Source organism: Cydia amplana, chromosome Z, assembly GCF_948474715.1.
Source record: "Cydia amplana chromosome Z, ilCydAmpl1.1, whole genome shotgun sequence".
Lineage (NCBI taxonomy): Eukaryota > Metazoa > Arthropoda > Insecta > Lepidoptera > Tortricidae > Cydia > Cydia amplana.
The window spans coordinates 2,028,092-2,054,969 of record NC_086096.1 but is presented as its reverse complement, the minus strand read 5'-3'; the positions used below and the strand labels follow the sequence as shown (position 1 = coordinate 2,054,969).

At 37.7% G+C, this 26,878-nt stretch overlaps 3 protein-coding genes across 3 annotated transcripts in view; 2 read left to right on the top strand and 1 right to left on the bottom strand.

Annotated features, from left to right (window-relative positions):
• Positions 1-1,327: 1,327 nt before the first annotated feature.
• LOC134661717 (putative nuclease HARBI1) lies at positions 1,328-4,670 on the top strand. Its single transcript, XM_063517890.1, has 2 exons — positions 1,328-2,801; positions 4,576-4,670. The coding sequence occupies exons 1-2, from the start codon at positions 1,634-1,636 to the stop codon at positions 4,668-4,670; spliced, it is 1,263 nt and encodes a 420-aa protein (XP_063373960.1). The 5' UTR covers positions 1,328-1,633.
• Positions 4,331-13,239, bottom strand: LOC134661715 (uncharacterized). Its single transcript, XM_063517887.1, has 4 exons — positions 13,231-13,239; positions 12,054-12,119; positions 6,961-7,137; positions 4,331-5,956 (listed from the first exon to the last, which is right to left on the bottom strand). The coding sequence occupies exons 1-4, from the start codon at positions 13,237-13,239 to the stop codon at positions 5,483-5,485; spliced, it is 726 nt and encodes a 241-aa protein (XP_063373957.1). The 3' UTR covers positions 4,331-5,482.
• A 9,575-nt stretch (positions 13,240-22,814) lies between these two features.
• LOC134660935 (laminin subunit gamma-1) overlaps positions 22,815-26,878 on the top strand; it is a 56,963-nt gene continuing 52,899 nt past the window's right edge. The window contains exon 1 of the mRNA XM_063516821.1: positions 22,815-23,012. Coding sequence (XP_063372891.1) covers positions 22,887-23,012 — 126 coding nt within the window. The 5' untranslated portion in view covers positions 22,815-22,886. The remainder of the gene's footprint in view (positions 23,013-26,878) is intronic.

Below are 26,878 nucleotides of genomic sequence, written 5' to 3'. Positions count from 1 at the left end.
TACATACATTTGAAACATAAAATAAGATGATAAATTTGATTCGCTTAACTCCAAACTCGGATAGACTTTACCCTTGTCTACCCTATTACCTTTACTTAATACCAAAATCCCAAAATCTGACGTTCGGATTTATTCGAGTTTGAAGTTTTAAGCGACTCAGGCCCACTTGCACCAACCCAATAACCCGGGGTTAAGCGGTTAAACCGTTAACCTAGTGCAAAATTGTACCTACTGGTAACCATGTTAACTCCAGGTTTAACCGGTTAACCCCGGGTTAGTGGAATGGTGCAAGTGGCTCTTAGTTGCTTTTTAAACGGGCTTGTTCTCGTACAGTCGGTGGCAGTAGATAAAGTAGTAACCGCTGCATAAAAGAAACAATAAGGCCAATTGTGGTTAATCCCGTCATAGGGACTATTCCGTCTACTGGAGTTTTTCTCGTACAACGAACAAAATTTATAATTTCATCGACAAAGCAGCGATTGCTTTTAGTTTCAGCAATCAAAAGCTGATGGTGTTTTCCTACGATTTAAAATCAAAGGAATGGATCGTGGACGGAATAGCCAACAGATTAGGGTTTTAAGCCCAAAAAATCCAACTGTCTACTAGTCACCCTGACTACAATGTTTTGCCGCCAGAGTGCAGCACTAGCGACTTAAGTATACCATAGAGTAATTCATACATACTGTACCTTAAACTGTCTTTATCGCTCGAATATGCGAGAGGGATAAGGTTAGATAACAAAATTTCGACTCTCTCGTTTGCGGTAGACCCTTAGATTGTGACTTATTGTGGGAGTGGCGCACCCTACGCAGACTTTCGCGTAACATTATCTATTGGCGACTCTTAATAATGTTTCAGTTGGTTTGTTTCTTTCAGATTTGAAAGGAGTGGCCAATTACTATATCAGTCACTCTATATAGGTATTTTTATTGATAGAAAATGTGACATCTACCAACATATACGTACATGTAAAAAAAACCTCCAAATTTTTCCGCCGAAAGTGCCAACCCTGACGGCTAATTCCATTAAATCCCTACCCAGTATCGCTATATTACTTATAATTAACTAGTGATTTGGATATCTTGATCGATATTACCTATAACAGCGTGTCATTAATATTTTAGACCCTATTACCATATACATTGGGTTGGAATTACAATGGAAGAGAATGGGTACTTATATGCTTTTTAATATATAGGTTTTTATAGATGCCTCTGTTATTTAGGTCATAGGTATAGGTTTTTTTTTATAAATGCTGATCACAACTCGAATTATTTCTAATTTATATAAAACTAGCGAACCGCCCCGGCTTCGCACGAGTTACACAATGGACGCGATTCTACGGCGGCCGCTAAACCTCCTAATTTTATTTAGGCGTCGCTAAACCACTTTGCTATTCTATGAGCAGCTGTCATAATCAAATGACAACACCAATTTGAATCTGACGTTTCTTAATTTAGGCGGTCTATTCAATTTAGGTTTAGCTGCTTAAATGCTATTCAGTACATGTCTTTTTTAAACAAAAACATAGAAACGTCAAGCTAAACTGACTAATTTTAGCGGCGAATAAAATAGTCCCGTTTAAAATACGATAACACAAAAAAGTCAAGTTTTGCAGAATTTCTTGTTCGAAATGGATGAAGAATACGTCATAGCTGCTGTGGTGGCCGAAGAGAGGGAGTATGGCGAGGGCGAGGGTGAAAAAATGTATTTGAAGAGGTTGCGAGACGGGTCTAACCCATTTGACCGGTCCGAGCGGAAGTTCCGTAAATTGTTTAGGCTGTCGCGGGCCATGGGCCGTCACGTAGTGGACACTCTGTGTGAAGGCGATGCGCTACGAGCGGGGACGGTGCCACCACATTTAAAGGTCCTAAGTGCACTGAACTTTTTTGCCCATGGCAGCTACCAGACTGCTGTGGGAGAAATTAATATACTAGCTCAAAGTCAGCCAACAATAAGCCGCAGTCTGGCAGATGTGTGTCCTGTTATTATAGAAAGGTTGACCCCACAGTGGATCAAATTCCCAGTGACCAGACTGGAGAAAGACAGGGCAATGCGGGAGTTCCAGGACAATTTTGGAATGCCATATACATTGGGTGCGGTAGATGGGAGTCACATCCCTATACACAAACCCCCAAATAACCACCCTATAGCCCCGGGTAATATTTTCTACAACAGAAAAGGGTTTTATAGTATAAATTGTCAAGTGGTGTGCGATGCCACAGGTCGGATCACTAGCGTAAACCCTAACTTTCCGGGTTCAACCCATGATGCTGCTGTTTGGAGGAGCAGCAATGTGCACCAGCACCTCGAAGGGCAGTATCTTCAGAACCAAGCGATGGAGTGGCTTCTTGGGGACAAAGGCTACCCACTTCTCCCGTGGCTGATGACACCTCATCCTGACCCAGTTGCCGAGTCACCAGAGGCAAGATTTAATAGGTGCCATGCACAGGCGAGAGGGGATGATGGGAGGGGGGGTCTCTCTCTCTGTGTGTGTGTCTATGAAGAGATGTGCTTTGGAGTATTAAAAAACAAATTTAGATGCCTTCATCGCCACCGAACGCTGCATTACAGTCCAGAAAAAGCTGCCAAAATTATAATATCATGCTGCACAATTTATAATATGATTAATGAATTAGAAATTAATCATGATTCAGACAGCAGTGACGATTCTGAGAGTGACGAAGACATCACAGATCTAAGTGAAGTAGAGGAGGATGATGAAGAACAGAATGATCCTGAAGATCTCCCACAACAACCAGAGAATGATGTCAATTTTTTTAATGAAGCCCGTGGACGACGTGCATTTTTAATTAATAGATTTTTTAATTGATTAAAACATCAACTGTTTTTTTTATTTGATTTGTCGGCCTGTTTAGCCTAGTTGGTAGTGACGCTGCCTATGAAGCTGGAGGAGAGAAAACATTTGTTCCTGAGACTTGGATGTTTTCTATGTATACATGTCTATAATATATCATCGTCTAGTACCCACTACAAGCCTCATTGAGCTTACTATGAGACTAGTTCGACTTGCGTAAAAAAATGCTTTCTAATATTTATGTATTAAAAACAAAGTTAACACTATCATAGTCTTTTATTACTTATTACAATTACAGTTTGGTACATTCCTTCATAACTTATAGTTTAAGTAATATTTTGAAATAAATCTTGCCATCTCTGTGTAAATTAAAATGAGCCTTAAGGCAAATCAAGTTATTGTTTTTCGCTTATTAGGATATGCCTAGAAAAATATTTGAAAGCTGACAAAATGTTCTACATTCTATACTGGAAACAGGTTTTTTTTGGGAAATTTAGACCCATTTGCGGAGCGATATTTCATTCTGATAGCAGTATATAGGTAAAAGTACTGCTATCAGTCTATACCGTCGAGTTCATTATGAGCATTTCCAAGGTTTCAAACATAAATGTACGTAGTAAGGTACAAATACTTATATCTAAACAGATTATTTTAAATATTTATTTGAGCAAGCCTCTCAATAATGCTTAAGCAACTGGAAAATAATAAATGTCTGTATTGTAGAGCAATGGTTCTTAGACATGTTTTATCATTATCAAATCGGTCCAGCCGTTTTTGAGGAAAATGTTGTTCTTTGAAATGAAAATGTCAGGGGCTTACCAACTTTCCTGAGTTGGTTAGTTATTTAAATCATCATCATCATATCAGCTGATGGACGTCCACTGCTGGACGTAGGCCTCCCCTCGTTTCAATATCTAACGTTAAATTTAAATCACAGTTATTTACGAGTGGCACTAGTACACACATTACAGACTTCCAGGGGTCTCCAGAGCTTCCGGAACTACGTTGTTTTGAGATTGGGGTACCTGCATTTGTCTCTAGCTGTCAATATAACGAATTCTCATATCAATAACCTAACCTAAATTTAAAATTTAAAAAACCCCCGACCAAAAATAACAAACGACCTGATGACCTGAACCGATTTCCACCAAACATAGCTAAGAACACTCTCGACTGATATACCTTTCAAACAAAAAAAAACCGCATTAAAATCGGATCATCCGTTTGGGAGCTACGATGCCACAAGGACACATACACATTTACGCACACAGACACGTCAAACTTATAACACCCCGTCGTTTTTGCGTCGGGGGTTAAAAAGGGTAAGCAGCGCGCTCGTGATTGTTTTTGAAATCAGAATCGTCCACGTGGGCTTGTTTGCCACGGTTGTAGTTTAACCATTTGGGCGCCAACGACGTATATATCCGCACCATCGGTTCAACGCCAACGACGGATATATCGGTCACTGCGACGTGTTTGATATTTTAATGTCATGGCGTGTGAGTGCCACCTATTTGTATTTGACAGAGCGTTGAAAAGAAAAGATTACAATAAAATTAAAATGAAATATCGCTTCCTTACAAATAAAACAAATTATCAATATACAAAATAAAATTACTAAGTATTAACAAATCATTACTGCAGCCTACAGGTCGAAACGCACAGAGCAGGCGCGGCACGGTGCGGCGCGGAGGCGGTTTTGCATTTTTGATCTTTCCGAAACTATCGACTGTCATTACTGCTTCATTTTTTGATAGGACGTCCCCCGGACCGCGTTGGCTTCACCAAAAAACCGTCTCCGCCACGCAACGACGCTGTGCCGCGCTCTGTGCTTTTCAAGCTTACATCATGAATTTAGGGGTCAAGCTGACCTCTCAGGGTCGGGTACTCTTAGGTTGTTTACCTCCTAAGAACCCCAAACTGACAACTAAAATTCCGCTCCATGCAATCTATAATGATTTTAGAAAATAGAATGGCCTACTATTTTCATTTATAGATAAAATGTTTCAAACATAACAATTTAAATAGATAAATTTGATTTCTGGGCCACTTCGTACGTTGTCACAGTGATAATAATAAGAGATCTCTAACAGCTTCAAATTGATTTTCACTGTGACAAGGTACGAAGTGGCCCAGAAATCAATTTGGTCGACCGTACTTGCAAAATTGCAACTCTATTCCGCTTGTTGTTGGTAAATCAAAATGTCACTAGTTTTGCAAGTAAACGCTAGTTTTCCGCTTCACTTTACATACGAACGTAAAAGTACGTCGTTCTCAATTGAAAACAGACCATCAAAGTCAATAAAGATTTGTAGATATATTCTAAAAACGAGTACATGTGGTTTGTCAAAATTTTGTAAAGATATGTTGTTTCAAACTAAACGGAGAATACATTTTGAACAAAAATCATTAAGCTTAGATATGTAGATTGACAACCTCCAATTTTAGCAAAAGCTAGCAAAGCAAAGGAATATTCCCTTTAGAAATATGTGTACAAACATTTAATGACTTGTTGGCTCGTCTTCAAATAAGAACTATGTTTGTATGAAAAGTTGGAGCGAAGAGAAGCCCGAATAAGGGGAGGGGTCAAATATTTTCATACAAAAAATAACAATAAATATCGCTAACTTACTAAAGAAACAACAAATTGGATGGCTCTTACTGTTACTCTAATAGATCTTCGTCTAAATATTCTACCGACTGCCCACCACCATCATTGTTCTGTAAACCACCATGGTTCCTAATAGCCGAGGAAATGGCCTCCCCTGCTACTCTGATGGCAGTGGCTAAGGTCTCTGCTGCCTGTGTTATTGTAGACCGGAATAATTCATGATTCCGGTCTAATGACCCTTGCAGTAATTCTGCTGGTTTGGGCCGCGAAGGTCTTTTCCGCTGTCGTCGTTGCGACGAGGTAATAAATGAGCGAGGAAGAGTACGTTCTGGCCTATGAGAACTCCGCAATTGGGCTGAAGATGATGGAGGTTGAACAGCAGCAGATGATGGCTGGACAGCAATTGGTGGCTGGACAGCACCTGGTGGGTGGTCAGCGACTGATGGCTGGATAGCAATTGGCAGCTGGGCAGCAACTGGTGGTTGTTCATCAACTGGTGCCGGTGTTGAAATTTCAACAGAACCAACCTAAAACAAAGTGACAAGTGCATAAATTTATACTTTATTTACTCGTATACTTAAAGAAGTAGAAAAACCTCGACATTTTTATTTCAAAGTTTAATGTCTCAAAAACATGGCTAAGAACCATCTCCGCGATCAAGACTTTCGATTAAAAAAAACCACACTCAAATCTGTTCATCCGTTTAGGAGCTATGATGGCGCAGACAGACACACACTTACACAGATACACATGTTTAATTTACCTTTGGCTGAATGTATCTCGTAGAAAATCCAAAAAGCCACTTAACAGTTTCTTTATAAGAAAAAATATGAAAATTATCCACTGGGACTTAATCGCGTACAAGTGAAACTGTAATTCAGTTTTCGCCCGCGTAACTGGCTATTACTAGCTGCGCCAGAGGCGCGCACCGTATCGTGCCAGAACGGATGGATGTATTTGGCGTATAGTGTTGGGAAGCCTAAGGTTCTGTAGGTGATGGGTGGATGGATGTCATTCTTTTGTTATAAAATGGGTGCTGACCCTTACTGAGTCTACCAAGAGGTGGAGGTTATTGCCATCATAATTGTATATCCTAAGATCCTAAGCTTTATTAACCATTTGAGGTGCTACAATCCAAGTTAAAATCAGGACCTACATCTTATTATTTAAAACAAGTGCGAGTCGGACTCGCGCACGAAGGGTTCCGCACCACAATGCAAAAAAAAACAAAAAAAAAAAACGGTCACCCATCCAAGTACTGACCCCGCCCGACGTTGCTTAACTTTGGTCAAAAATCACGTTTGTTGTATGGGAGCCCCATTTAAATCTTTATTTTATTCTGTTTTTAGTATTTGTTGTTATAGCGGCAACAGAAATAGGTACATAATCTGTGAAAATTTCAACTGTCTACGGACGGACGGACGGACGGACGGACGGACGGACGGACGGACGGACGGACGGACAGCGAAGTCTTAGTAATAGGGTCCCGTTTTACCCTTTGGGTACGGAACCCTAAAAAAAGGTGACTTACTAGTGGAGTCTCCAGATTGGTAAATCCATCCACTGCAGCTGTTCCTACGACCTCCAAAACCTTAAGTTCTGTGTCTGTCAGTGGGCGGACTAATGCAGGACCTCCACCAGTGCCCTCCGTTTGATCTCTGTATTTTCTGTACTTAGATTTGACCTTCTGTGTCCACTGCGACCAAATCTGCAATTATAAAGGAATTTTACGACATGTAATTTGAAATATGTAGAATGTTTTCTGTGCTTCTGGAAGTATATGAACTCAGGCAACCTTTTTATGTTAATAAATTATCCCCCATAAGCTCGCCTCTCCCCTCCATACAAACATAGTTTCATTCTCATTTTTAAGCAATAGGCAATAAGTATGCTAGATTTTTATGAAACTTTGTGTACAGTCTTAATCGAAAATATTGACGCGGAATTAGCGAATGTAATTAATTAAAAAGTATGCGATGGCCTTAATGGCAAGATCTTATAGCACACAGATACATATTTTTAAATTTGATTTACCCCCTGATATTTATGTTTAGATTGTATAATAAAAAATATAGCAAATCAATCAATTGCATGTACAAAACTTCATTTCAGTCAAGAATTTTGTTTTATATAAAAATGAGGATATAGCTCTATGTTCATAAGGCAAGGTGAATTCAGCCAAGTTTCAAACTTCAAGAAAGTTCCAGCGTTACCAATATAAACCAACATTTCTTTTTCACTTCATTTAAATTACCCATCACATGATGCTTGTGTTTTGGGCTCTAGATGTTAATAGGCAAATAGTATAATTTAATATCTTCAAACACAAATTCAAAAGAATTTATTTTTTATTTGTTATTTATATTTAGGAGTACCAACAGCTGCAAAAACATGATATAGTCTTAGATAGTAAAACAAACTAAACTTTGCTTTGTTATTTACACTGGTTCTACCTCTAACCCTCTTGTGTGGGATCTTGAAGCATTAGAGAGATAATTCTCATCTGTTCATATTATTCAGAAGCCGATACAATTTATCACATGACCTTAAGACAACTGACACATTTAATATTGCTCCCATGTAACATGTACTTGTGCCTAGGTGCACGCTAAAATCAAGCTTAAATTGAAAAACCATTGGCTGCTCGGCCTGTTTAGCCTAGTTGGTAGTGACACTGCTAATGAAGCTAGAGGTCCAAGATTCGAATCCCGGTAAGGGCATTTGTTTCTGTAGTGAGCAGAAACATTTGTTCCTGAGACTTGGTAGTTTTCTATGTATTTAAGTATATATCTATTAAATATATCATCACCTAGTACCCATAACACAAGCCTTATTGAGCTTACTTAGGGACAGGGACTAGATTGATTTGTGTAAAAAAATCCCCTAATATTTATTTATTTTATTTTGATTCCAACAGTACTTACACTCTGCCACTCCGCCACTGTCCTTCGACATCCGTGACTATTAAGAGTAACAGTTAGGGCCGCCTAAAATGCTGCCACTTTGGGGCTAGCCGTATTTCCTGAAAAGATACACATTTTACCCATACACAAATACATACAATAAAAAAAAAACTTCATGACACAGGTAGTTGATTATAACAAGGTCATTATCATTAACATTACAACTAAACCAATATAAGCCTAGTCAAATAGACCAGTGGGATTTGTACCAGGTGCAAAGGTGTCCATCACTACACAAGTAACATTTCCAATAATTTGATATACAGATTGGTCTTGCCTACTCCTACAAATTATAGTAAGTTGATCTTCCAAGGCTCTTACAACAGAATTTGCAGCTGTTTTCGTGGGTCTGATTATTTTAGCAGCTTCAGTTTCAGCGCAGTGGATGCGGTAAGGCGTTGTCGTTACGGTGCTGTGGCGATATTTGTACGGTACCTAAACTTCTCCATTCTCGAAAGTGGTAACCGGAGTTCTGCGTTGGCGTTACATTCAGGTCCCATGGAACACGAACGCAGAACGCCGGTAACGGCTCTAGAGTCGACGGCTAGAACGAACTCGAGACACAATTTGAGATGAAGAAAAGAGGAATTCATTTCTTCATCTCAAATTGTTTTCACCTTATGTCACATCATATTAGTAAATAAACATGCTTACCTCTTGCTAACATCAAGTTAGCATGGAGATGCTCTACGAGCACCTCCTGTTGCGTTTTATTGCTCCGCTTTCGCGACACCGACATTTTCCACGTTTTCCACAAACAAAACCAAACAAATTGGAATACAAACAAGTTTACAAACTTCTTCGTACTTGACAGCAGATTTTTTTAAATGTTGCCTATTAAAATTTGATTAATTATTTTTAATTACATAATTAAAAAGTAACGTTTTAGTGGTCTAAGGTGTGTACACTAGTGTTAAATATATGTAATGGAATAAAATTCATTAAATTATCATATTTCACCCAAAAGAAAATACGATTTTACAGTTTTTATACAGATATCATTCATTCATTCGTTCACTTATTTTTTTAAAGTGGCAACACACTCAATTCAACTTAGAAATTTTAGAATCCGTCTAAAATCTGGCTAAATTTAGTCAGCTTGACGTTCTGGAATAGCACTTGTTAAATCCGCCGTCTAAAATATGATTAAAACTTAGACATTTTAATTTTAGGCTATTTAGGCGATGTGCACGTAGAATCGCGTCCAATACCTTCACAAATTACTACACCTGAACCTTCCTCAAGAATCACTCTATTGATAGGTGAAAACCGTATGAAAATCCGTTCGGTAGTTTTTGAGTTTATCACGAACATACATACACACAGACATACGCGGCGGGGGACTGTTTTATAAGACGTAGTGAAGTTACATAAACATAACAAAAAGTATGTCCGAACAAAATAAAGAACATTTTCCAATTTTGGAAGAATTGGAAGTCCTTTGAAATGTAATTGTTGTGACTCTAAACTTAAATAGGTACATCGTTTGACACCACGTTTACCAGAATTAGCTCAGTAGTTTAGACGATACGATGGAAAAGACGACACTAAACCTACAAATCAACATAGAGTCCTTCTAAGCTAATTTCTGTATTTTTTGCTATCACAAAGTGTGACAGTGCCACTTAAAGGGGCGGATTTTCATAGGAATTTGAACTTTAAAGTTTTTGAAGTGACCTAGTGGGTGACTTTACTATAAGTAGTTCTGTAATATGGCAATTAGCCACTTTCAGTGTTTAACGGTAGCACTCTGGTTTACTTGCCGTAACATAGACACACATTGCTTGGATCAGCGATAACTTCATATGTATAAAACAGGCAAACATCCGAATAACACATTCATTGTTATACCTACACTCGACTATTCATTATTATACCATCTCCTCTCCCGACTCCGCTCGTCAATATATCTTAGAAGATATTTATAATATTTCAGTTCTTTTTTTTTATCATTAGAAAAAAAGGCAAACAATCTTGACGTGTATTTTTATTGAAAAACACTTAAAAGGCAAACATGTAGCCTAGGTACCTAACAATTATGAATCATACCTATACGATTATTTACATTATTTTGCTTTCATAAATAATAGTCACTGATTTTTAAAAAGCGTTTTTCAATTAAAAGACACGTTAAGATCGCGTAATCTTTTTCTAATGCTAAAAAAAAATTACTATAAGTAAGTACCTGTGAAGCCAATGGTCCCGGGTTCAAATCCCGGTAAAGGAATCTATTTAACTAAACAACGAATACAAATAATTAGAGATTCACGAGCAAAAAATTGAAGCAGAGTAGTTACTCGACTTTTCAGTAGTGTACAGTCAGCAGCAATAGTTGCTAAGCGGGCGAGATGTTCAATAATGATCTTGACGTGGCTTTATTGCTAAGAGAATAAGTAAGAGGGCTTTTTTTTGTTGACCCTACACTTTTTTTTCAAATTTGGGATTTTTTATGTTATTTCTACTCAGAATCACGAGCTCTTTCTATCCTAATAGGAGAAAAAAAGTGTCCCAAAATTTCCATACATTTTTCGATTTCCATTCCGCGACCGCCATACAAAGTCTATGAAAAATGGTGACGTAATAGAAATAAAAACCTTAGGACACTTTTTTTCTCCTATTAGGATAGAAAGAGCTCGTGATTCTGAGTAGAAATAACATAAAAAAATCCCAAATTTGAAAAAAAAGTGTAGGGGACAACAAAAAAAACGCCCAAGAGCGCGTCAAGGTAATTTTGAACACCTCGCCCGCTTAGCAACTTCTGCCGCTGACTGTACTTTTCTACTAACTCGGTGACGCCATTACGACACGCTATAAAATGAATTAAATGGCTTTAATTGAAATACGACCAAGTCCAAATCACATACATTATTTTAATTACATAGTATGGACTTTCCTATTTGCACATTTACTTTTAACACCTACCTACTAAGGGCTCATTTAGACGGCGCGCGAACTCGTATACGATTTTAATTACATTGCGGACCATTGAGGTTACATCAATTCAGCCGACCGATCAAATGACGCAATGTAATGAAACTCGCATGCGAGTCTCGCACCGTCTAAATGAGCCCTAAAGAAAGGACACTTGGAACGAATTACGGAAGGAATTACGTACACTGGCCCCGCCTATTCCTATCTCTATCGCACACGCGCAATATACTCATGGACAAATTTAGGGGAACGCAGAATAGTAGTTTATGTAACTGTTACATAATGAAAGGCATTAAGACACAAGGGAGGGGCAATACCGGCCATATTATAAGCTCTGTGTGTTCAGGAACCGTATGTTATGGCCGCCAAAAGCTATGCTGCTTCGTTCGATTTGGTTTTTGATATTATCTTTATTTTAGGAGTTAGGAGCTTTTAAAATTTTGCCTGGAATTTGTTTTTTGCAGCAAAATCTTAAAACAATTGCAATCGAAAAATCAAAAAATCTAATAGCATAGCTATGGTAAAATACATCATCCCGGGTTTTTTTTTTCAAACTTTCAATATAGAGAGGAAAATGGGTACTACATTCGTTGGCGGTCGTCCATTTATTCTCTAAAGCCTGTGAATAGTAAAACGTCAAATCGCGAACCTATATATTTTTTTCAATATCGAGAGAGGAATCTGAGGAAAGTGGGTACTACGTTTGTAAGTAAAATAAAGCTGACTGTACCTGAGGTGTCAGCTCGCTTCGCTCCCATGTTTTTGGTTCCAACTTCAAAATGCCTCTTTCTTTGCCCTGTCAAGGAAATATTCAATAAATACCTTAAAAAACTAAAACCGGAAAAGTGCGAGTCGGACTCGCCACCGAGGGTTCCATACTTATTAATATTTGTTGTTATAGCGGCAACAGAAATACATCATCTGTGAAAATTTCAACTGTCTAGCTATCGCGGTTCATGAGATGCAGCCCGGTGACAGACAGACGGACAGAGAAGTCTTATCAATAGGGTCCCGTTTTTACCTTTGGGTACGGAACCCTATAAAATTAAGAACTTTTCTCTTAGAGTCTGTGCGGAAAGAGAAGAGTCGTGAAATGTAGGGGAGCCCATACATTCTACGACTCTTCTCTTTCCGCACAGACCCTACTTCCACATCTTTTACAAAATGTCATTAATTACTATTAAAATCAAAAACCTTAGATAGCTATAAGTATGCCAACAAAATCATGTTATGCCAAAAATGCCTTACATCATTTTGGAAGAGCTGATACTCTTCAAACTGCCGGATCGTTTTCTATAAACACATAGCTAAGAACCACCGCAAGGAATCACAGAGTTCCCATGGCCTCCTCCTGTCTTCATCATCAGGTCAGCTCGATGGGACAGTGGGCCAAGAAAGTGGTCTACCAGTTTTGACAAGTTACTTCGAGATTAACGATCGCTAAGGTTGACAATGACGTACAGTTGACGTACGTGTGTCGACCATGTTGTCTCATGACGTTCAAACGAACCTCAACCGTAGGGTGGTAGACCACTTTCTTGGCCTACTGTACCATAATATTGCATTGTCACCAAACTTACACGTGTATGTGTACTTGTGAAATTTCAGCTCAACCAAATAATAATTAAAATGCTTTATAGCACACTACAAAAGAAATGATACAAAAGTATGAACAGGTACAAGTATGTAGGTAACAACAGGCGGACTTATCGCTAAACAGCGATCTCTTCCAGACATCCTTCAGATAGTGAGACGGCGAAACAGATTAAAGTTAACGGGTGGTGCGAAAATAAAACATTATAATAAAAATAAAAAACATTAATGTGATCTAGAACTAATTTTTTTGCATAAACCCAAACATACATACATACATTGCAAGTTAAATAAAAGCTTGTAAAAAAAAGTACCTTGTCCATGGTGTCGACTCAGCAGACCAACGTCAACTGCGACCCACGTGGCAAACCGCGTAACTCGACAATTTTAATTACCGCCTCTAAACTAAATGTGTATCTTGATTTATATACTTTTTGAGTAATTAAAGTTTTTTGGTAATTAAATGTGTTTATTGTGCACTAGTCTCCGCCCACGATTTTGCCTGTGGAAATGTTGATTCATCACCACAACTTTTTACTTGTTTTTAAAATTGAATGAGCATAACAAGTGGTTCGAAAAGTGGAATCTTGAGTGTTTCAAGGCTTCTAAGACTTTTACCTAAACAGACTTTGCCGCCGAGTGAAAAACAATTTTTTGTACCACACCAATGCGAGTAAAATGTATGTCATTCAAAATCATTTATATGTATTATATGTATACCTACTTAAAACTAGTTTACCAACCAAAATGAAGAAATGGCTGAAATGCATTAAATTACTTTACGCCTCTTATCGATAAAATAAAACTGTTTCATTCGTTTTTGAAATACAGACCCATATGTATAAAGAGAGCATTTACCAGCTGGTGTGGTGAAAGTACTTTAACTCTTTGAAATCACTATTGGCAACGTCACGGTATCGTGATGGTGCTCCCTGTCAAAGTAAACATGCCTTTTAGGTTATAAAATGACTAATTTAATTACAACACTTAGTGCATTTGTCCGTTGAATAACAAAAAAAAACCTTCTAAAAAATTCAACAAAAACTATAACGTTACTTAATTAAATACAACGTAATTGAAAATTATAATATTACAATATTAAAATTAAAGTTAGACCTAGAAATAAAATAAAAACACAAACTATAAATTTTAATTACTTATCTGCAAAAACAAAAAAAATAGTTTTGCGAGTTACACCCTTTCTCATCGTTTCTCGTAATTACTGAGTGCTAAGCAAAGCGAGCTGTTAAAAGGGGTGAGCTCGTTTACGCCACCCATTTAGGGGTAGAAACGCCACCGACCCCCATCGGCACAGACACCCTGTATATATCGGTGCATTGGGCACCCTGTGTAACCCGCTTTTAGCGGGTTAAATAACTATCTCGGGTAACTAAAGTGATAATGGTTCTATTTTGGCAGTTTTTAACCGACTTAAATAAGCGTTTAAGCATTTTTTATGACTAGCGACCCGCCGCGGCTTCGTACGAGTTTACAAATTACACTTAAACCTTCCTCAAGAATGACTCCATCGATAGGTGAAAACCGTATAAAAATCCGTTCAGTAGTTTTCGAGTTTATCGCGGACAAACATACACACAGAAATACATCAGACAGCCGCGGCTTTGTTTTATAATATTTATAGATATTCTATACCTAAGCAAGTCTCTTGTAAGCTAACACGAAGCCTAACTTAAGTCTAGATCTAGTGCATAGCAATTAAGTCCTTTAGCCCGAGCTAGGCTGAATGTTTACTGCACTTTATACTAATTGAATTGCAAACATATGCCCTATTCAGACCGATGCTTCAGTGTCTCTTATACTCCAGTGTATACTCGTACACTAGAATAGGTGTATTTTTAAGCAGGTACCGACGCTATCAGATATATTGGAGGTGCTCACAAATATCTGAATAAGCTTTTATTGTCAAAGCGCTAGAGTGCACTCATATATTTTTGAGCATCTTGGCCACTCCGGTATATCTGATGGCGACTGCACAGTTCGCTACATAGCATAATAGTAGATTATGTGACTGCTACATAATGAAGGGCATTAAAATGAGGGTAAGAGTTTTTTTCTCTCAGCACTCGCTTTCAGCTCGTATCATAAAAACATGAATGCTTTAATGTCTAATTATGTACAATTATTACCCTGATTTATCTAAGTACACACATAATATGTATAAGCTCTCTATAATGTGTTCAGGAACCGCATGTTACGACCTCCGGCATTTGATCACACACTGAATAAAACGTCATATTTACTGATACTAGAAATGAGTGGGCAGAGTAATAATGAAATTCATTAATAACACAACATTCGCAGATAAGAAATGTATTCTAACATGAGTATACATATAATATAATCGTTTATGTTTATGCTGGTCGTCATTTGCAATTTTTTAACGCTTTATAAAAGGTTTATTATGATATATGTGTAAATAAAATTCATTTGTGTCTGACGTTCAGTCCTAATCAATAGTATAATTATTTTCCATCGTATTTTCACGGAAACGTACGAACGTGTCTTGCTATTTCAGTCAGTCTCGGTACAAAAAGTACTGAGGTTGACTGAAGTAGCATGACAAATACGAACGTTTCCGATAAAATACGATGGAAAACAATTATGCACATCTGTAGCCTGTAGGACAGTCGCCATCAGATATATCGGAGCGGCCGACGTGCTCAAAAATATCTGAACACGCACTCTAAAGCCTTGACAATAGAGGCGTGTTCAGATATTTGTGAGCACCTTGGCCGCTCCGATATATCTGATGGCGGCTGGACATGAACTTTTACGTTTATAAGAGGCTGGGAATGTGTGGGGGCTTTTTCTAAAATAAATATCGAAAACCCGATTCTTTCAAATCTGGACGTTCTTGGGCTCATTCTACTCAGAATCGACAGCACTCTCCATCCTACCATTAAAAAAAGATGTCCCAAAATGTCCATTCCATTACGTCACGTTTTTAGTATAAGAAAAATTTTCACTTGTATGTAACGTGACGTAGTGGAATGTATAATGTTCATACAAAATTTTGGGACATCTTTTTTTAATGGTAGGATGGAGAGTGCTGTCGATTCTGAGTAGAATGAGCCCAAGCAGGGATCAGAACCGGTTTTTTGCAAAAACATCGAAATAACCATATTTTTCGAATTATTTTATACTCGAAATGTAGGACTCAGTTGTGTGTTTAGGTAACGACTTCGTATTATTTGATTGCCCAATTAGAAATTAAGTAATTAGCAAAGAACGAAAAAATACCGTTTCCGTTCCCATACAAAAAATACCGGTATCCGATCCCTGAGCCCACGTCCAGATTTGAAAGAATCGGGTTTTCGATATTTATTTTAGAAAAAGCCCGTGGACAGATGATGAGATGAGTAGATGACATACTTCAGCTTTACCCATATTACAGCATGCATCTTAAAACAAAGTGTCGGAAGTCATCTCCAACCTGATAACAGGGGTCAATGAACCCTCAGTGATAGCATCTCGAAAGAGGGACGCGCCCGAAATTATAAACAAGAGATTTTAAAAGCTAGGTTACCCGGAAGATCGTTCAGTTTAATTTGAAATGATAAAATTATCATAAAATATACCTACCTACTATAATAGCATAATATCTGGGAGACCGAGCTTTGCGCGGAAAACATATAAGTACTCAAAAATGCGCATTTTCCCAGAGGTAAGACCTAGCTAGATCGACTTTTCGCCCCCTAAAATCCCCATATAGCAATTTTCATCGAAATCGGTAAAGCCGTTTCCGAGATCCTCAATATATATATATTTATATATAAATAAATAAATATACTTACAAGAATTGCTCGTTTAAAGGTATAAGATTTATATCTTCATTAGCCCCGTAATTGAAATTTAAAGTTGAGTGTAACTTCAGCATTGCATCTTCGACTTATATAGATAGGTCCTCGGTCAGCTCGGACCTCATTTCTAGAATCAGTCGAGGTGACATTTTACTGAGTGTGTGATCAAATGCCGCAATGGCGGTCGTAACATGCGCTTCCTGAACACATCATAGAGAGCTTATAAGTAATGTGTGTAGATAATGCAGTGTAAACTGTAAATATGTATATAACTGTACATAATTAGACATTATGTAGCGATCACATAAACTACTATTTTGCATCTAATATTACGTCTGATATTTCTGGCAAGAGCTACTAGGTTGCCTAACGACATCTAGCGGAGACAGCTTGATTTAAAAAGTTGCTTATACGAGGAAACAACCCTTAGCAAAACATGAAAATACCCTTATCTAAGTTCCAAGGTTTTACGTATAGATGGAGCTGGTGGTAAGGGAACACGAGGAAACACAACCGTTAACCTAGTGTCAAATTGTACTGGTAACCATAGTAACTACAGGTTTAACCGGCTAACCCCGGCTTAGTGCAATGATGCAAGCGCGCCTTACTATCACTACACCTTATAAAACAAAGTCCCCCGCCGTGTCTCGTCTGTCTACATGTATGCATGTTCGCGCGAAGGCAAAAAAATAAGGCAAATGTAATAGTAATTGTATCTTAGAAACGAGTCGATCAGTCGATGTTTAGCTGGGTGCCTAGCCATGGTGACAATCGCTTGCGCTACGATAACGAAACGCTTTATGTCTCTCTATCACTCTTCCATATTCGTGCGACAGTAACAGTAACAGTTGCGTTTCGTTCGCTACGGAGCGTAAACGATTGGCATGTTGGCTACGCACCCTGATAACCTTTCTATTGTATTGGCCTCTTTATCACCAAAACTATAGTTTCAACATTTTTGTCAATAAATAGATAAATTCATGTGAACAAGGACTGAATAAAATGTACTCTACCTAATTTACTAGTAATTTGTATAAAAGCTTAAGAGGAAAGTCGTCGACTTCTCTATACAAACGTAGTCCCCATTTTCCTGCGGCTTTTTGACAACAGTTTCGTGTGACTCTTAACCGACTTTCTTCTTCTTTAGTCGAGTGTGTTCAACGACGAAAAAGGTCAACGACGGCGTTGCATGAACAAGAGATTTCCATTGGCAGGATTGGTCCATAGGACCCAAGGATGGATTTAAGAAGTGGAGCCACTCAGATTTTTGATGCAGGTGGGGGGTGGAGGGGTTTTAAGTGTCTGCGACGTCCATAGACTAGGAATCCTCTAGACTGAGCATAGTAACGCTACCCCCTCTGCCACTTATACGGTAGTTTTACTCCATCTTCGAGTCAATCCCGTGCCGTGATTGGTCCGTGTCTTTGAACGGACCAATCACGGCACGGGATTCGCTCGCCTCGTCCCCCCGCACCCCCGTATTTTTGGCAGCATCGGTTTCATGAAATAATTGCTCTAAACTCAGTCTAGAGGATTCCTAGTCTATGGCGACGTCTGAGGTTAATAAGTTTAGATTGTAAGTCAAGTTTAGTATAATTTTCAACTAAATCAAAGATGTAGACATAGATAACTGGTGACCGAAGAGCTGGCGGCTACCTCGCACAACGTATCAGCATTGTGATACAGCGAGGAAATGTCGCCAGCATCCTTGGTACAATGCCTCAAGGGCTTATTTTAGATTTAAGCTGTTACTAATTTCAAGGATGGATTCTTAAATCCATCCTTGGATCCTAAAGGACCAATCCTGCCAAAGAAAATCTTTTGTTCATGCAACGCCGTCGTTTAGGGCTTCCACTCTCGACTACTTTTCGTGTCGAGTCTCCTTTTTCATACGATGGATATGGATGCCTAGTAGGCAGCAGTGTTGACAGCCCTGGAACCGACTTTTAGAAAGAAAGATTAAAAGAAAACCGTAGTCAAGTAAAAACTTTTCTAACTTTTGGATTATTACATACACCTAAGAAGTACATACTCGTATACAGGGTGTTTCCTGTAACAGGAGCAATAAATTAAACTGTAGGCTGTACTCCTCAAACTGACCAACATTTGTTCAGCAACTTTTGAAAATAACTCATGTTTTGATTTTTATTACACTTTAAAGTTCATTCTAAAACGAAATATATTGCAAATTTTGTTATGTTTAAAGCGTAACAAGCAACGTCAAACACACTGATGTCAGCGTACATTGAAGGCAATATTTATTTTGTATGAAAAAGAGGAAGTCTAAAGGATTCATAATTTTTAAAAGTTGCTGAACAAATGTTGGTCAGTTTGAGGAGTACAGCCTTTAGTGTAATTTATTGCTCCTGTTACAGGAAGCATCCTGTATATGTATCTACACAGTAGCACTGAACCCCTAGTGTAAATTTCATTCGATAGCGTCACGTTACGCGTTTGCGTTATGCATCATTTCGTATGGGATTTTGAACAGCGCGCCAAGCGGGACGTTTCGAAAACTCAAAATCCCATATAAAATGACACTTAAAGCAAACGAGTACGTCACGTCACGCTATCGAATGAGATTTACACTATTGGGAACTGTATTTGCCGTCACGTGTGTGCCACATGTCTGGACGTAACGTCACGCCCGAATACAACTTGAGTACCCATACTTACCATGAGTTACTGACAGTGTCAAAACTGACATATACGCTCACGCCTTTTACTTTCTATACATCTCGGTCACACTAATATGCGAGTACGAGCGAGATGCATAGAAAGTAAGTTAAGATCTCGGTAGTGTTTATGTCAGTACCAAACTGGTGTTAGCCACACAGGTTGGCGATCCTCAACTGTGCGTTTCTCCAGAAACTTCCTGCCTCGCTAAAACTGTGGCATGAAGTGTCACCCGGTATTTCCGGACCGATACGATCTTCAAACCTTCAAGAAAAAAACTTACTCCCATCTTTAAAGGTCGGCAACGCACTTACAGCCCCTCTGGTGTTACGGGTGTCCATGGACAACGGTAATTGCTTATTAGGAGATTCGTCTGCTCGTTTACCACCTATCATAAAAAAGTGACTTTTGACTACTGTACCGGCCCTAAAGAATTTAATTTCACATGTCACCGCCGAGCCGAGCCCGTACCATATATGAGTCATTGACAGTGTCAAAGCTGACATAAACGCTTTCGAGAACGTAATTCACTTTCTATAGGTAGGGTAATTCCGGGGTAGATGGCCATAAGGGGGAGATTGCCCATCCAAATATTTCATGGTTCTGATGGCTAGATGTCGCTAGTTCTTATTTAGTACGCTTCACGTCATGCTTGGGAGCAAAGATATGGCCAAAATTTTGGGGGAAAAACTTGTAAAAGTACGTAAAATCCTTGTTGATTGTTTTGACTAGTGCAAATATTTCTTAGAGGGATCATATTTTACATGGTGGTGATGCTAGTGTCTTATTCTAATGGTGTTATTTGCTTTTGGTGCAAAGTATATGGTTGTAGTATTTGTTCTAACCTAAATAAGAATGAACCTCGAGTCTCAACTTGTTTTGATTTTAGGCGTGGCCTTCTCTCCCGGATGAAAAGGAGAGATGGCCAATTCAAGTTGGGGTATTATGGCCATATGGCCGTGAAGGCACACAGTGATGAAGATGTATCTATCTCGAATTAGGTATTCCAAAGGTTATCAGATATCAGTGACAACGTCACCCTATGCATGATAACGATTAAAAGAGGAAAATGGAGTTCATTTAGAAAGATAACTATTGCAGGTGTGGGAAAAAATATCACGTGCCTCTTCTCCTCCATAAATGCTGGTATTAGGTGGCCTAAACGGGGTCTTGAGAAGAAAAGGGACTTGGTGAATAAAAATGAAAAATAAATTATACTCAAATGAAGAGTTATGTTATGGCCATCTCTCCTGTAATGGTATGATCATCACTCCCGGATACCTCGGGAGAGATGGCCAATTGTAAAAAAAAATTGAAACATTTTTTCAAGCTGTACGCAATAGAAATATTTTTTTGTTTCTTTCATTTTTGAAAGTCAATTAATCGAAGTTTATGAAGAAGTAAATATTTATTTAATTACATGTAAACTTATTTTTTTATCGAGTCCTAAAAAAACAATGGCCAACTACCCCGGAGTTACCCTAATATGCGAGTACGTTACGTTACGTTAAGTTACGTTCTCGATGGCGTTTATGTCAGTGTCAAACTGGTGGTAGTGGTACCGGACTGCAACCCGACTGCAACTTGTATGGGAACTGCACGCCGTCGTTGCAGTTGACGTGCAGTCGGCGTGCAGTTTCCATACAAATTGCAGTCGGGTTGCAGTCCGTCTGTATCGGTCCTTAGCAGTCGATGTATTTAAGTTTACTTACATTACTTTTCGAAGGCCGCAAAAATAAATGACATATGAAATGGGTCGGAAATTAAATTCTTTCCCCCTTATTCAAAAACGCGCTACAAACCTCAATTAGCTAATAATCGTTTGTCCTTATCTGTCATTTTGACTTATGTATTTGTAAGAAAGGGACAAAACATAATTTAACTAAATCAGGCCCGTAAAGTTTTATGAATAATGGGGTTTGACTTTACCTAGTTTAAAACTTATGGTGATTATAATCAGGGATGTTGCGGATGCCGATTTTTTGACATCCGCGGATGCGGATTCGGATGCGGATTTTTAAAGGCTCACATCCGCGGATGCGGATGCGGATGTCAAGATAGACACATAAAAAAACGTCAAATATTACATTTTAGTAATTTTTATTTCAAAAAACCGGCCAGGTGCGAGTCGGACTCGCGTTCCAAGGGTTCCGTACATCCACTCACGCTTGACTGCTAATTTCTAATAGGTTTTTTTGTCTAATGACTAAATTACCTAGCAGTCTAACACTTTTACGCCGATGCTAAGACGTTCCTGTACCGACCTGTTCCACATCCGCATCCGCATTAAATCCGCATCGCTTTTATGCGGATGCGGATATTCGCAACATCCCTTATTATAATGGTGATCCTTTAACCTTAATGAGCTAAAAAAAACTTTCACAAACACTTTTAAACTTTTCATCAAACGACGTCGCAAATCGCGTGCTATTCCAAAAATTCAAATGAGCGTTCCAGAACCTGCCATTTTGGATGACCGCACATGGCATTCAACAAAAGGCCCTTTTGGGCCCTTTACAAAAAGCGGTCGGCGCACCGTGGCCGGCCGCTCAGATCTCCCGACTCGTCTGGTGTGGCAAAGAGTGTTTAATAACAATAGATGGGTCACAACGTTCGGGAAAAATATCGTTTTTTCTGTTGACTTCACTAAAAAGGGCCTTTGGGCCCTTTACAAAAAGCGGTCGGCGCGCCGTCTCTTCTGGTGTGGCAAAGTGTTTAATAACAATAGATGGGTCACAACGTTCGGGAAAACTAATTAAAACTTTTAATTTGTTTCTTTTTAGATATTTTTGGACTTTTTGTACTTTGGATTGGATTTAAGAAAAGCCTAATACTAAAAGTATAAAAATATGACTGAATAAAATTAAATATCTTGTGTCTTTTAACATAAGATTATTTTAATGCAGCATAAAGTATGAAATGTCATTTAAAATTATATATTTACATTATTTGAGGATATAAAATCCAAAACAATATTACGTAATAAAAATAAATAATATATGTTCATCTTTTTCCAAAACAACCACCTCTATATTTTTTTCGTATTTGTATTTTAATTATTATTCTTTTTATTGACATTTCATACTTCATGGAGTATGATATGAATCATGTTGCGTATAGGTATGCAGACAAAATTTAACATCAGAGTCAGATAGAGTCAAAGTCCGTCTAAAACGAGAAAAATAACATAACGTCATGGCTATTATGACTAAGCAACTACATTATTTCTGTTTTGCAATAGCATATTTCTAATCTACAATATTTTTTTATAAAAATTAATCAAGATTAGAAAGTATTTAACATATATTTACACTTTTTATTTCTTTTCCAATAAAAAATAGAGCCAAATGGTCTATAACGTAATCAAGTCCTCACAGAGGCTCTTACCCAGACGCCCACTCTCCCCCCCAACTCTTTGGCCACCTCCCACCCGTCCCGCAGTGCCTGCCCGCCCGTCGGCTCACGTGCACGCCATGGCACTATGCGTCCTAGCGTTCCTAGGCCTCCTAACTTCAGGTCTAACACAAGACCTGTATCACACACAGCGTCCCGGCAACAGTAAGCTGGCTTCGTGTTACGATTTCGATGGGACGCCTCAGGTGAGAGTATTATTCGTAAATTTGCTATGCGAGTTTTGATGCTGTGCGATGGATGTATTCGGTTCTCGGGTCTTTGGCAACTTTTGAAGTGTAGAACAAAGTATGTTTTGCTTGGGAATAACTTTTTTACTTATAAAAGTTTAGTTAAACTTTCATTATTAAGTTTGTGTTTTGAAATGTATTTCCATATTTGGATTCTCGAGGCTGGCTTTACTAAAGTAAAATCAATGGGAAATGGTAGGTATGTTTTGCTTGGGAACAATGCATTTTGTATACAAGAGTTTTATAAGATAAAAGGTTACTTTTGACACGATGTTTACGTTTTGAAATGTGTTAATATTTAAAATACAAAATGTTCTGTTGGGTCAGTTGGGTGTAAATAGAGTAGGTAAAAGTACCTTTATTTTACCTGGGAACATTTTACATTTGTATTTATGATTTAATTCATTAGAGTTAAGAAAATGTTTAGACTTTTAAAGTGATAAGTGATATTTGTTCTTTATTCTGGGAAAACTTCTAAAAATTACTGTCTAAACTTAAAAGATATATAAATACAAAAACGCTAACTTCAATAATGTCTGGCTAAAAAAAAAACATTATCTTCCTCCAAAAAATGTACCATCAACTCATGCAACGCTTGATGTCTTTAACTTCATATTTTTTTGTATACGTTGTGCTTCCCTCACATACATTATTACATATAGCCATCCATACATGCCTCACAGTCTTTGGAATCTCCCTGGTGATGACAACTACACACACACACACACACACACACACACACACACACACACACACACACACACACACACACACACACACACTTACAAACTTGTTTGCCTTATCATTTTTTTTTTGTTTTCTTCTTTATCTTTATATAAAGCGTAAATACTATGTATACTGCGTCTAAACTTAGATAGATTAAATGTTATCCGGGAGAGGTGGTGCTTCCTGCCGTCATACAGTTTTTACTAGTACGGAGGAATCGTTTCCTACTCTTACGAACAACATGTTGTAATGTTAAAATTGTATTTAAAGGAAATAAATAAATTGAAAATTGAAAAAAATAATTTGAGGTACTACCTATAGTTAAAATATAAATCAGAGCTAACTTAGCGATTTTTTTTCTGGCAACATGTTTTTTTTTGTGTCAAAATAGCATTTTTGCTGTTAACTATAATCCAAGTAGGTATTGCCAGTGTTTCATTACCCACTCTGTATGTGTGGCGTTCCATGCCTAAAGGATCTCTGATGGATAATTCTTACTCGCAGCGTATCTCGCTCGCACCATTAGATAATTAAGTACCTACCTACTTAGGTACGAGCGAGATGCAAGAGTGAATGATCTTAAAATGTGATGATTTGGTAATCAATTTGTAAATTTGAATCGGCTTTCTGATAAACATTAGTAGAGTCAATACCTAGTAGAGTCACTAAATTTGAAGTCCGTTTAGAAACCACTCTACATGTAGAGTCTATCAAAGTGGTATATTTATTCTTTTTAAGACGTCTTTCACTTTGTACAGTCAGCAACAATTGTCGCGGATGAAACAACGGGCCAGAAATATCTGCCGTCCTCTAATACTTTTCCAAATAGGGATATATATCTCTACAGTTTGTATCCAAAAGAAAAGTATCTGTCCCACGGCCTGATTTTAATTTTAAATAGCGACCCGCCCCGGCTTGGCACGGGTTAACAAATTATACATAAATTTTCCTCTTGAATCACTCTATCTAAATAAACCGCATTAAAATTCGTTGCGTAGTATTAAAGATCTAAGCAAGCATATAATATAGGGAGAGACAGGCAGCGGGAACCGACTTTGTTTTATACTATGTAGCTATGTAGTGATATTAATACACCTACACCTTTCACACACACACACACACACACACACACACACACATATATATATATATATATATATATATATATATATATATATATACACACACACCCTAAAAGCATACGCCTTATCACCCTAGGTTTAGTTACCGTATGTTACCTACTCTTTTGTAAGCCCCCAGATACAGGCTCAGCCTAGTTTGGGGTACCTTCGTGATTGCGTACCTATTTTATTATAAATAAACTAGCTGTTGCCCGCGACTTCGTACGCGTGGATTTGTATATTGGTGGTTATATATTCTACATTAGCTTAGAACATTATGCAGCAAAAGATCGCAGTAGGACGGTTAATCATTTGTTAATTATTAATATTACAACGCATGATACTTGTCTTTCACAACCTACGAAGCTTCAAGCCCCTAACTGAATAAAATTGTTCTCGATATAATCCCTCTCAACCAGAAGATTTTCATGTCCTCTATTTAATAAAACCTACTACTTAACTACCTATTTACGAAGTTTGAAGTTCCTAGCTTTAAAAAAAATTTGAACCCTATACAAACTTTCAACCCCTTTTTAACCATTATAGGGGATGAATTTTTAAAAACGCTGAAATTACTTTTCTTGTATTTTAATAATATGCCCATATACAAAGTTTACAACGATTCAAGTCCCGCACTCAAATGAATGTTTGACCTCCATACAAATCTTCAACCCCTTTTTCACCACCATGGGGATGAATTATCAAAAACTCTGAAATTAGTTTTCTTCTCTTTTGATGAAATACCTTTTTACGAAGTTTCAAGTTTGTTTGCAACTTTACAAACTTTCAACCCCCTTTCGACCCTTTAAGAGATGAATTTTAAAAACGCTGAATTTACTTTTCTCGTATTTTAATAAAATGCCATTTTACAAAGATTCAAGCCCCGCACTCACAAAAATGTTTGATCACCATACAAACTTTTTACCCTTTTTCACCACTTTGAGAGATGAATTTTCAAAAACGCTGAAATAAGTTTTCTTCTCTTTTAATAAAATACCTTTTTAAGAAGTCTCGAGTTCCTAGCTTAAAATAAAATGTGAACCCCATAAAAACTTTCAACCCCTTTTTAACCCTTTTAAGGGATGTACTTTTAAAAACGCTGAAATTACTTTTCTTGTATTCTAATAAATGCCTCTGTACAAAAATTCAAGCCCCGCACTCACAAAAATATCTGATCTCCATACAAACTTTCAACCACTTTTTCACCACCTTCAGATATGAATTTTCAAAAACGCTGAAATTTATTTTTTTCAGTTTTAATTTAATACCTTTTTACGAAGTTTCAAGTTCATAGCTTAAAATAAGATTTGAAACCCGTACAAATTTTCAACCCCTTTTTAACCCTGTAAGGGGATGAATTTTACAAAACGCTAAAACTACTTTTCCTGTCTTCTAATAATATCCCCAAATCCAAAGATTCAAGTCCCGCGCTCGACAAAATGTTTGATATCAATACAAACTTTCAACCCCTTTTTCACCACCTTACAGGATGAATTTTCAAAAACGCTGAAATTAGTTTTCTTGTATTTTAATTTAATACCTTTTTACGAAGTTTCAAGTTCCTAGCTTAAAATAAAATTTGATACCCGTACAAATTTTCAACCCCTTTTTAACCCTGTTAGGGGATGAATTTTACAAAACGCTGAAATTACTTTTCCTGTCTTCTAATAATATCCCCAAATACAAAGACTCAAGTCCCGCGCTCGAAAAAATGTTTGATATCAATACAAACTTTCAACCCCTTTTTCACCACCTTACAGGATGAATTTTCAAAAACGCTGAAATTAGTTTTCTTGTATTTTAATTTAATACCTTTTTACGAAGTTTCAAGTTCCTAGCTTAAAATAAAATTTGAACCCTATACGAACTTTCAACCCCTTTTTAACCTAATATCCCCAAATGCAAAGATTTAAGTCCCGCGCTCGAAAAAATATTTGATATCCATACAAACTTTCAACCCCTTTTTCACCACCTTAG

What these genes read in the sequence shown, in the direction of transcription:
- LOC134661715 (XM_063517887.1), bottom strand. An exon ending in GAAGCGAGCTGACACCTCAG is followed by an intron (nt 7,138 to 12,053) that starts GTACAGTCAGCT and finishes TTATAATTGCAG; the next exon opens with ATTTGGTCGCAGTGGACACA. An exon ending in CCAATCTGGAGACTCCACTA is followed by an intron (nt 5,957 to 6,960) that starts GTAAGTCACCTT and finishes ACTTTGTTTTAG; the next exon opens with GTTGGTTCTGTTGAAATTTC.
- LOC134661717 (XM_063517890.1), top strand. Translation starts at nt 1,634, where the DNA reads ATGGATGAAGAATACGTCATAGCTGCTGTGGTGGCCGAAGAGAGGGAG. An exon ending in TAATGAAGCCCGTGGACGAC is followed by an intron (nt 2,802 to 4,575) that starts GTGCATTTTTAA and finishes ATTTTTTGATAG; the next exon opens with GACGTCCCCCGGACCGCGTT.